Genomic DNA, 12,835 nt, shown 5'->3' on the forward strand with positions numbered 1-12,835 from the left:
ATTAAGGCTATAACCAACAAAACAAAAACAGGCAGCAACGAGCTCAATCTAAGAAATAAAAGGGAAGAGTATACGATGATGGAGTACAGGGCGCAGTTAAATAATATATACAAAAGAATAGGAGCAGCAACAAAAAAGAAAATAATTTACAAAAGAAATCCAACAGTTTACCAAATGTTAAGAACAGACAAAGACGAGGTAGACGGAAACCTTCTGCCCGGAGTATACAGTGTTCCAATAACAGATAAAAGGCGACAGAAAGAGCTGTTTTACATTGGAGCTACAGGGAGATCGCTCAAAGAAAGAATGATAGAGCACAAACGAAACATACGAAATGAGCAGCCAGTCACAGCGCTAGCGACATACATCCTAGCAGACCCTACAGAAGTTAAAGCAGAGTGGGATAAGGCAAAGTTAGTACAAAAAATTCACGACAAAAGGCATCTCAAATACGCAGAGGCGTGGCATATTTGTAAAAATAGTCAAGAAGGACAAGCAATTAACTTTAGAGAAGCAAGTAAAATATCGGAAGCATGGAGATCGAGCTTAATATAACGGAGCGAAATAATAGAAATAGCAAGACGAATTTTGGAAAAGCATGCATAGGAAAGGTGCAATCGGGCTACACGTGCATTATTATTAGTGATTTTATGGTTATATTTAGCATTGTTGTCTTTATTTATGTTAGGTTCATATATGTATGGTTGATGTATCATATTAGTGGTTATTGTTAGTATTCTTTATTTTTAATGGTAAACAAACGGCACGATTCTGCGCAATAAGAGTTTGTTTAAATAGCGTTCCAAAACGCATTTATCGTTTTTATGAATTCGCCAAGATTCGATTTTCGTTGGTTCGTTCTTGAAAAAGGGCATTAAAGATGTCCGAAAACGTTTGAAGTGTTATAATAAATTTGGCTGTATTATATAAGGTGTATGAGTAGTGTAATTATTACGATATACAGTCTACGAAGAGATTAATTTCAATACATATTATTTCGAAACTTCTCATTGGCGCATTTATTAAATCAGCGCCTATGGCGGGGGCCACGTTGGCCATACCCTAGTTACGGCTCTGTGTGATATATAATGCAGTGTTTTTCAACTGACAGTCTGTAGACTGATACTAGGCTGCCAAATATTTTTACCAGTTTGCAAAAAATATGAGAATAAAGATAATTGGATAAGATAATATTAAAGTTTTTGAATTAAAAATTCAGAATAATATTTCTTTAAATTTTATTGGTTTATTAAAAATATGAAATTTCATATTTTAAGAATTTTAATTTAACATATCAATAAAATTTTACATTATAATTAAAAGAGCATGGAACTCAGAGGCATCAAACTCAACATAAATGATGCAATATTGGTGTATTTGCATTTGAACTTTGAATAGTGTTAATAATTAACAGAAGTTCATTTGACACTCATACACTCAGTTTAGTTGTGATTTGACAATGTAAGGTTTGCAAATGTTAATTTTCAGTTTGAATCTTGTAAATATAAGTTTTCTGTATAAATTAAAGACTTTCTTATTCAACAATTAAAGCTACCTATCTTTAATATAAACATAAATACTGTTGCAAACCTTTAAATATACAGTATTTATTATATACTGTTGAGGTTATTAATTTTTCTCCATGATTAAAATGTTTTACGTTTTTATGAAATCTCTTAAAATAGGATATCAGACATTGTTAAAATGACACAACAATCAATTCTAAAATTTTTTCATAATGGGATCTTTTGAAAATAAAAAATTGATGAAAAAAGTAACTAAGATATAAGACCAAGATACAATGGAAAAGAGAAACTTGATGATGAATATGGACATGTAGGAAAAGTTAAGTAAAAGGAAGTTTTATTAGATAGTATAAAAAGAAGTACTTGAAGTTTGCATTCATTAGGATACCTGTGAGTAAAAATATACTCTGGCTTATGTGTTGTGCCATGAGATTCTCTAATGTTGCAATGAAACTGGAAACTTTGCTTGACATTTAAGTACAAAACAGGGATCTCACAAACAAATATTTGGACTTTTTTTGACAATTATTCAAAAAGAAGTGCCACAAGAAATTATAATTTAGAAAAATTTTATTAAAAATGCAATGATGATTGACAAAGCTTCCTGAGGAATTTTTGTGCTTACATTGTCAGAATTATCAAAACTAAAACACCAAACACTGTTGGGAAGTAATAAAATTTTGCCTTTTTCAAGTTGTGAGTGACATTTTGGGCTTTCAACCTGCTGCAGAATTATACATGGACTTTTTAACTTACACTGCTTACTTATGAAACATCCTGATAACATAGACATGGCTAGAACAAAAAACAATAGTTTCCTAAACATAACAAAACCTTTTTGTTTATATTACTATACCCATTTCTCTTGTTTGTAAAGATTAGGCATACTCTTTTATTCTCATTTCCTTTCTAGCTTTTTGAGAAGAAATAGAAGTTAAGGTTACTTTTCCTATACTTGTCTTCTAAGAAACTCATCCAATCAGTTCTTGGGAATGTTAAATAAACTGTGTCTGTCAAATTGTTTGGGTTTAAAATTTGCTGTTTATAATGGTAAGGATTACATTCCTGTTAATGTTAATGATAAGAATATACTTTTGTATTAGCTGATGCTAAAAGAATTCGAAATTGGACCATTATTAGAAGACAAAGCTTCATATCAAACCAAGGCTGTTATGGCAATGTCTAGATATTATTCCATCATTGGATAATACAACGAAGAATTTTTGGCATGGATATTAAAGAACAAGTTATTGAAGGAATAATAATTCCAAATATTTTGCCATTCAAATGGATGTTAGCAACCATGTTATTCTGTTTTGCTAAGTGAGATATGCAAAAGAAAAAGTATACATGAAGTTTTGTGCTGTTCTTTTTTTTTTAATACAGTTTGGATTGGAATATATCTGTTGGAATAGATACAAGTGATGCTGCAACCATGACTTGGCATCATTCTGGTGTTGAAACAAAATTAAGATATGTTGCTCATTCTGATATGTTGTATATTCATTGCATAGGCTATTGGAAACATTTAGTTTTGAATAGATACTTTGCTGAACTAAATAAAGTTCTCAATGATGCAGTAAAAATCATAAATGAAATTTGAGGCTTGGTCTTAAGTCTTGGCTTTTTACATTACTATGTGAAACTGTTGGATTCTGAAAACACCATCTTTTTCTCCATGCATATGTTAGATGATTATCAAGAGGTAAAGTCTCTTTTGGTTCTTTGAACGTCAGAAAAATATGGCAAGTTTTCGTATGCAAAATACATCCCATTTAAAGTTTTTGTTAGAAGAAAATTGAATGGATAGGGTTGCATATTTAATGGACATATTTTCTCTTGTTAACAAGCTTAATGTATTATTTCAAGAAAATATGAAAAATGTTTTTATTCTTTGAAATAAAGTGGGAAGCATTCCATAAACTTTTATTGTGGGTGCAGGATTTGCTTGAAGGAGAATTTTTGAAATGTTTCATTATCATAAATTTTAATTTCACTTGATATTAATCAGAAAGATCTCTACTGTGAACAAATGTCTAGGAGTCTTGCCTGAAAATTTTGAACAGTATTATCCACAAAATGAAGATCTTTCATAATTGAATATATGAATGTTTGATCCATCCATCTTTTCTTGTACAGTGAGCCTGGAGGAGCTCTTATTGAACTTTTTCTGTTATTTTACTTTCAAATTAAAATCAATCTGTCTGGCACAATTCTGGATTTACATGAAGAATAAATGCCAGAGCACAGCAAGAAAATTGTTACTTTCTTCAGACTGTATCTATGTGAAAAAATGTTCTCATCTATATCAGAAATTAGAGCAAAATATAGAAATTGAAAGGATTCTGATGTCACAATGCACCTTGTTGAAACATCACTATATTCATAACTTGAAAAAGTAATTTACAAAAAACAGTAGCAGATTTTACACTAAAACTTAGAAAAAAGTTAAATGATAATTATTTTGTAAGTCTGATGTGTACTCTATTAAATCTTTTAAAAAATATGTTCAATTTTGAAGTAATATTAATATGTGAAATGTTTTACTATACTTTTCACTTTCTTAGTTCACTCAATTTGCTAAAACTTTTCACATCTTTTGGCAGTATGCAAATGAAACATTGAAAATTTCTGATGTAATACAAAATACTGTATGTGGAGTACATATATTTATGTATGTTTATATATGCATGAATGACATTTTGGTATGAAATTCTTATAAAAAATGTTAAAAATGACCACCATATAGTTTTACAAATGTTTACCTGTTACAAAGCATTTTTTGCAATCTTTCTGGAGTGAGATTTTGAATATCAGATTCCATTTTGATCTTCAATTCATCTATGGTACAAGGATCATTTTTTAAATACTTTTTAGATGACCCCACAGGAACTTACCTGGTATGTTATGTCAGACTTCTTGTGGACTAAACACAAGTCAAAATTATTTGCTCAGTGAAAATTTGGATAAGAAAGCCATTTTTTCCACAGACATATGCAAATATTTGTTGAAACCAATAAAATCTTTCTGATAGTTTCAACATACTAATGAATTGAGTTGTGATGTTCTGGTAAGCTATGCTGTTTCTGTTACTGTCAAAAAAAAAAAATTTATTTTACTATCCTCCATGAAATTCCACACATTCCAAGTTTTTTCAGATGCAGTCCTCTTTCTTGATATATGTGCAGATTTTCAGTGAACCAAATTCAAAATGTTTGATTGTTAACATATCCCAAGAAGGAAAACTATGCCTTATCACTATAAAAAAGATATTAATTTACCAGGTCCATTTTTAGTTAATTTGTGAAACCAATTAACAAAATGCACTTTTTTCCACAATCAAGGAGTTTTTTCTTGTAGGATATGTACACAGTACAAATACATAGATTTTTTTTTAATGCTCAGTGTACAGATTTAAGAGATGTTTTAACTATGGTTGCTAGTTTACAAATGGATAAATTAGTGTTTTGCTGAATTATTTTTGTGAATTTCTAAGGCTTTCAAGTATTAAAACTGAGTTTTTTGTTACACAATAAATTCATCAATGTATCTTCATGGCAAAATTTGTCTACCAAACTTTTGATTGAACTGTTGTTGGATGCTTGCAAACCAGGAAACTCTTGTTTTATATCAGAGAAATAATGTTTAAAAATGAAAATTCCCTGTTTTGGAGAAAGTGTTATATCAGAGCTTGTTTCAATAATAGCAAACAACCAAACAACAATTGCAAACGAGAACCATACAGTTATGTTAACATGTGAGTGAAAGTCAGACTTTCTAGGCAGTATTTGTATGCCTGTTTGCTTTAAACTGGGGTTGCATTCTATTTAACACACACTGTGTATATTTGTATGATATCATACAAATATTTCAAGTATTGGCTATATTTTAATGATTTTTATGAAAATTTAGCTAATGCAGCAAATTCTTATAGTTATCAAACCTCTTTACATCATACAATCTCTATTTATCAAATTAATATTAAAAATTATAATATTTATTTCTAATTAGATTAACTCCATATGATACCATAGCATATGCACTTCTCAAATTTGCAACTTTTCTCCATATATTTTCACAAATATTCTACTCAATGATAAAAATATCCTGCAAATTTTGAAACTATTATTTTCCCATATTTTACCTAAAAATAACTCAGTATCTAAAAACATGTTTTGGCATTGATTGTAATATAATAATAATAAAAAACAGTAGTCCCCTTTCAGTTTAATTATTGTAAATTTACCAAACATACTTTTACTTCCTTTTAGTTTAATATGGATAAATATCTGGAATGGAAGAAATGACACTACATTCTAAGAAACAGAACATTTTAATTTCAGCAGGTTTATTGAAAATACAGTAAAACTGAAATGTTTAAACGGTTTGGATTTTGTTTTTTTAATTAATTTATTAATCAAAGAGTTTATATACAGTATGAAGAATGTTTAGTTGGACAAGATACATTTATTTCTTTAGATGATCTATAAAATCAGCTTTAAAAATGTGGTTTATACAATATTAAGGTGTGCAAAAAGTTTGTGTATCTGCAGAGTAAACTTTTATATTTAAATACCCTTTTACTAAATGATTGTTCATGTTAAAGAAAAGGCAGATGCTATCAACAGATGTTAAATTAAATAATTTTAAAATAATTGTTGATGGATAAAGATGGACATAGCAAAGTTGTTTAGAACATCACCTTTGACACTTTGATTTTTAAGAAATGTACAGAAATAGCAGTTGCATCACAACTTCATCCCTAATTGGAAGTGATATCTGAAAGTAAAAAATGAAGAGCTAGATAAACTAGTGCTTGATTGGTTAATGGAAGCCAGAGCTAAAAGTCTGATCTTGCCACAAAATATCATTTTAATAACATATTTGCAACTTTTCCATTGACTGTGAATTTTGTTTTCCAATGGGTTTTATATTGTGAAAGCATTTTTAAAAGTTTTAATTGTACAGTATAAATTCTATTAAAGCATAATTTTGATTTTGTTTTGTGTATCTATGGAGTTCTGCCATGTTTGTTTACTTTTTCATAGATTCTGCAAATCTATCATTAAGCTCTTTGTGGTAAATCTCTATATATCCATTAAAATTGTTTAATATTAATTTTAATCATTAGTATATTACTATTTTTGAACTATATTTTCTAATCATAAGTAAAATTTGATTGTTACATTTTATATTTATCTTGGGAATATTTAATAATTGAATTGTAATAAGACAATCTCGTTTTAGTGATCAAGAACCACCACCCTCAATGGTAAAACTTCATGTAATAGCAGAAAAAGAAAATGGTTGGTTAACTGTTGTCAATTCTATGGTTCATGTTATTCCTATGGATGACCCACTTGGTCCTGCAGTTATAACTTTATTACTGGATGATTGTCCATTACCAACAAAAGTATGAGTTGTTTTTTCTTTTCATGATAAAATATGTATATTAAGAGTGTAAAATTGAATTATAAAATATAAATATATTTATTTTTGTAATTTATATTATTCAAAAATTATGAAAACAAATATGCAATAGTATAGCAAAGATTCCATATTTTATTACTTCTTATATTATATATTATTAGAATATAGCTTCTATATTTATATTTATGATGATTATTTCAAATATTTTATCATATTATGTTTTCTAAATATATCAGTTTTATAAATATCAGGGAAAAAGATATATGAGGGGGACCCAAAAAAAACTAAACTGAGAGCACATTGCCATTCATAGACGTAGTAGAGAGTTCTCCCATTACATGGGATTAGTAGAGACCTTCACAGAACAGCTGTGTAAGCGGTGTCAGTTTGTAGGTTTACGTTTGAGCATAGTATTGTGTTTCTCTTGCTGTTATTTTGTTCCACCTGCAAAGTTCTGGGAGTCCTTCAACATCTCGAAACGATGAAAACATTGAAAAAATCCGCCAAAAAGTGTTAAGACGTCTGCGAGAGGATGTGTGAAGGAAACGCCCAGAACTTTGGCGATCAGGAGACTGGTTCCTTCATCACAAAAATGCCCCCACATACACGGCCTTATGAGTGACTCACTATTTGGCCTGTTGTTCCCCACCTTCCATATTCAGCAGACCTAGCCCTGTGCGACTTTTTTGTTTCTGAGAATGAAGAAAAATCAAAAAAGGAAGCTTTTTGATGATGTGGAGGCAGTAAAAACAGCTTCGCTAAGGGCATGGACGATATCAAGGTTGCAGAGTTCCAGAGATGCTTCAAACAGTGGGGAAAAAGACTTCACAAGTGCATCACATGTAATGGAGAGTACTTTGAAGATGACTGAAAAAATTTTATAAAAAAGTTAATAAATAAAGTTTTTATACAAAAAATCCAGTTATTTTTGTGTCCCCCACATACATTAAGAATTTTTTCCTCTAAATTTTATCTTTCCTTTTTTTAATGAAATTAAATCTAATTTAAATTCCATAGAATAAAAAAATATATAATCTTTAAAATATTATTATTATGAAGCATTTATTTTTTGCAAGCTTTTTGATTACTTTTTTAAATTAATTATTTTTCATATGGATATATGAATTGATATATGTAATACTCATGTAACTGGTGATACAAATGGGAAGGTGGTGATTATACATGAAATGCTGAATCAAAATATAGAATAAAATTTTTCCATACAAGGCTTTGTTTCCAAGAGAAATGACTTTGAAAGTTTATCGAGTATGTATGTACTTGATCAAGTATATACATACTCGATCCTACATGTAATTAATGGATTTCATATAGATTATCTCTACTAATCAAATGGGTTGAGTAGTGAAGGCAGATGTGGCCTCCTTGTTGGTAAAGTGGTTAAAAAGAAGTATTCTGCAAGATTTTGTTCTGCTCTCTAAATAACTCTCCTGTTGGAATATCAGTGATTAGGATATTGGTCTTTGTAATAATTAGTTGTGGCAGAAGCATTTTCACCACATTCACTTAATGCAAGAATCATGTTCATATACTGTCAATTGCTGTATGTAATTATTTTGGCACTATGAAAGAAACAGCATTATGAAAGAGTTTGACTTGAAAGTATAAGAGAAGAGTAAGAATGATACAAAAAACATAGTCAGCAGTGTTTTTAAATATGTCAAGTAACACAATAATGTTTTCAAAACACTTGACAGTAAAAATATCATAGTGATATCCATTGAGTTGAATCTTGATCAGGTGCATAGGTACTCAATAAACTTTCAAAGCCATTTTACTTGGAAACAAAACCTCATACGAAAAAATTTTATTCTATATTTTTGATTCAGTATTTCATGTAGAATCATTACCTACTGACTTGTACCACCAGTTACATGACACCCTGTATATATCATATATGTAAGTGCAATATTTCTATTATTTATTAATAAGCATTATCAATAGTATAATATAAAGAAATATCTTGTTAGAATAGTCATACTCATCTTTTGTGAATAGATAATTTATCTATTTGTAAATAATTATTAGAAGTGACATAATTAACATTGAAAGAATTTGAATAAAATTGAAAATAATAAGTTATATATGCTGTAACTTTCTAAATTTTTTACTGAAATATTAAAATAGTATGTAATTATTGCAATTGTCAAATCACATATGTTATTTTCTGAAAGTTACTATTATATTTTTTAAAATTAGTAACTAGTTCTCAATTTATTTTACAGGAATCTGTTGCACTGTTACCTGGAATGTTTAAATTATCAAGTGATTTATCTGTGACTGGAAAAGTAGATCCTACCACTCATCGAAATATTTGTGTAGTATTAGGTTGCATTGCTGAAAAACTGGCAGGTAAGTTAAAAAACAATGAAATAAAAGATGATAATCTATAAACATGTTAAACATACATTTGTTAGTTGTGATAAATTTGATAGTTGTTAGTTGTAATTTCTATTATATAAGAATATTTATATATTAGTTCTTATGTTTTTGTAATATTTATTATTTTAATTCACTCTATAGTTTTGACATCCTAGGTTATCCTAAAAATAATTGGTGTAAGATAAATAATGTATCTTAGAAAATTTTAGACTTTTCTATAATATACACACTCATGAACAAAAAATAAGCATAATCATTAATTTGATCTATGTCTTAAGAACTACTGATCAGAATAGCATAAAACCTAACATACAACAGAGCATTGTATTCTTTATGAAACAAAACAATTGAAATGCAAAAATTTAATTTAAATGACATCAAGTCAAAAACAAGAAAAAGTACTAAGCATTGTTGTAAATCTTCCTGAACAGTAAATGATTAATATGGCTTATGCTAATTTTAATGTTACTTATCAGTTCTATTAGGAGCAAAGTTCATTCTTGAACAAGAGCATCTTGATGATAACTGATTTGCAAGTTACTGTAATTAACATAATGGTACATACCATCAAGGGGGAGTTCTCCCCTCTAATTTCTCCAAGAAAGGATTACTGAGTATCCTTTCTCCAAGAAATTCCTGCATAACCCAACTCCTGATAAATTTTTACGTTGATTTTACTCAATGTGTATTATATATCATACATTACATATCATGTACACATGTATGTAGAAGATAGGTCTTCATCAAACATGTATAAACTTTTGACCATTTTAGTGTTGAATCCAGAAATCTAGAAGTATTGTATATGGTGCATATTTGAAGACAAAAGTAATGTTAAAGGACTTTGTCTACTCAATATAGTTGGTGGATGGCATATTAGTGGAGGGTTTCGTATGCTTTTACCTATTAGTATGATCTATTTCATTATATTTTTTTGGAGGTCAGTAAGCATGGCATGTCATCAGTGTTTATCAAGGTTTGATTGTATTAATTTTCAATTAATTATATATTTGCTATGATGAAAGAAGAATATAAATATTTTTAATTTCAAAATAAAAGAATTATAATTTTAAAATTATTAAATGAATAATTCAAATTGAAAATAAGTTACACAATAAAGTAATAACTTTTTAAACATCAGCATTTAAGTTTATTTAAATTTATTAATAATTAATATTAGCAGCAGATGGCATTATGTTAGCTTGTATTTAAATTCTACAATTATAAAATGATTTAATTAGTCTAGTCATATTCTAGTGATTTGATTTCATATGTTTATTGAGAAAATAAAACTGCTTTTTTATTTAAATTTTATTAGACTGGGATTAAAACTTATGAGTATCTACATAATTAAAATCACTAAGAGTTTAAAGAGAACTATACTAGTCAGATGTTGTTTTAATTATATATATTACATATAATATTTTATAAAATGCTATGCTTAAATTTATATATATATATATGTATTTTTTTATTTTATTTTTATGTATACATTCGTAAATATTCAGTGTATAAATATAGTTTTGCTACATGAATATAAGAAAAAAAACAATAAATTTTAAATTCAAGACTTTAAAACTACTATTTATATTTTTTAGACATAAATGAGAATTAGTTTTATTTATATTTTATGAAGAGTCACTAAATTCACATTTCATGATCCCTCAGAACATCAAAATAGTTTTACTCACTTAGCTTTTCTTAATCTCAAGAATGGAGTTGGATAGAACCAGATATGGAAACTTTAGGGGCAGGTTGCCCCAAACTATATATAAACTTCTGATGCAAATCAGAAGGCATGCTATTTCAATTCAAAACTTTCCCCTGAAAGCAGTTAATAGATGACCAGCACAACTATCATTAAAGGAAAAGTATGATGTACAGGGAAAAGCCACTATTAATTTGAAGTGGAGAGCATATATTTTAAATAAAATTAAAAATTGCAGCCCAGCACTGTGATGTCAAAATAAATAATTGTTTGTTTTACTTAATTTCTCAAACTACAAAAATATTAAACAAACAATAAAACTACCAAAATTTGATATATTCTGCATTTAAAACTAACTGTAAACAGTGAGCCAAACAATGCAAAGTAATATTTAGAAACTGTTCTAAAAGTCTTGTTGAAATCCCATAAGATTTTCTTTCAAATATCTTTTAGAAAAACTGTAATGACTTAGAGTTGAAATCAGATTAATATTTATATAGTCAACTAAGGTAGTTCTTCAAAAATGACAAACAGCACACATACTCAGAAAGCACTATATGTAGGTAAAGCACTAACACTTTGTTTATAAAATGTTGTAGATTCATCAACTATGCATATTTATGCATATTTTCTATTATTTTTATAAAATGCTTTTTTTTTTTTTTTTTATTTCTTCTGAAATATGTTCAAAAATTCTAATACCTAAAATTTTGAATGTAAAGAAATTCTTATGTCAGTATCATTTTTTGCTGTACTAATTCAGCTGAAAAATCAGATACTGAATAATTTTTTCAATTAAACTTTACAGAATTAAATATTTTGTTCTATGCTCACTAATGACTATGTCACACTCTACAAACTCTCTATTATGGATACTTCTTCACAACATTATGTATTTTTCTTCACAACAAATATTTTGTTTATTTCATTACAAGATAAACTTATCACCATAATAAGAAATACAGTATTAAAAAGTTTGAAGTGGCAAATCCATTCTTCACTTTAAATTCACCCATGCATTCCTTTCATTTTTTGACCCATATAAACATAAAAATTGTAAGTTCCAGGAATACCAAGCCAGGTAGTATCAATATCTTAGTATAAAGGTTACACAGATAACAGTGGGAATTTGTCTACAAATTTTTCAAATTGCAGCCCAATGAAGCCAGTTACACAAATAGTTATTTTTGAATAGAACCATTTAAGCTTTTGATGTGTTTTTTAAATTAGTCTAGAGAGTAATGGATGATTTAGGGTGAAAACTAATTGTAAACAAAATATACTGTTATATAACATTTTTACTTTGCTGGCTGTTAACAGAGGGAAAGTATGGTGATTGGTCAAAAAATGACCCCCAAGATTATTACATTTTTGTACTTAGGACACCTTGAAATGTTGAGAAATGCAAAAAGTTCAGGAGGGTAATTTCTGTATGTGTGTGTGTGTGTGTAGGTAGCATGATTTTGTTTACCCTCTTTGAAGCTTAATAACTCCTGTGCTTTTTGTCAAAAATTTTGAAATTTTGCAGGGAGGTTTGTGTATTAGGGGTATTGAAGCTATTAATTTTGGCAAGGAGAGTGGAAAGATAATGGGGATTGTGTATCTCTGGTAGGGTTGGACTTAATGACAATTTTACTCATTATTAGCATTTACAAATTTTTGGAAAACCCATCCCTACCCTCAAAATTAAGATTTTTGCCATTTTATAATAGTTAAAATATAAAAAGTTTTTTTTAATAACATATGGTAACAGATGTGTTACCAAAATTTT

General features: G+C 28.4%; 1 protein-coding gene across 2 annotated transcripts in view; it reads left to right on the forward strand.

The window, feature by feature from the left end:
* LOC111618078 (RING finger and SPRY domain-containing protein 1-like) overlaps positions 1 to 12,835 on the forward strand; it is a 103,522-nt gene that overhangs the window by 19,134 nt on the left and 71,553 nt on the right. For both annotated transcript variants that reach the window (XM_023359507.1, XM_023359517.1), the window contains 2 exons: positions 6,774 to 6,939; positions 9,200 to 9,326. In XM_023359507.1, coding sequence (XP_023215275.1) covers positions 6,774 to 6,939; positions 9,200 to 9,326 — 293 coding nt within the window. The remainder of the gene's footprint in view (positions 1 to 6,773; positions 6,940 to 9,199; positions 9,327 to 12,835) is intronic.

This window comes from Centruroides sculpturatus, unplaced genomic scaffold (genome assembly GCF_000671375.1).
Source record: "Centruroides sculpturatus isolate CEXI.00-Female unplaced genomic scaffold, Cexi_2.0 scaffold103, whole genome shotgun sequence".
Taxonomy (NCBI): domain Eukaryota; kingdom Metazoa; phylum Arthropoda; class Arachnida; order Scorpiones; family Buthidae; genus Centruroides; species Centruroides sculpturatus.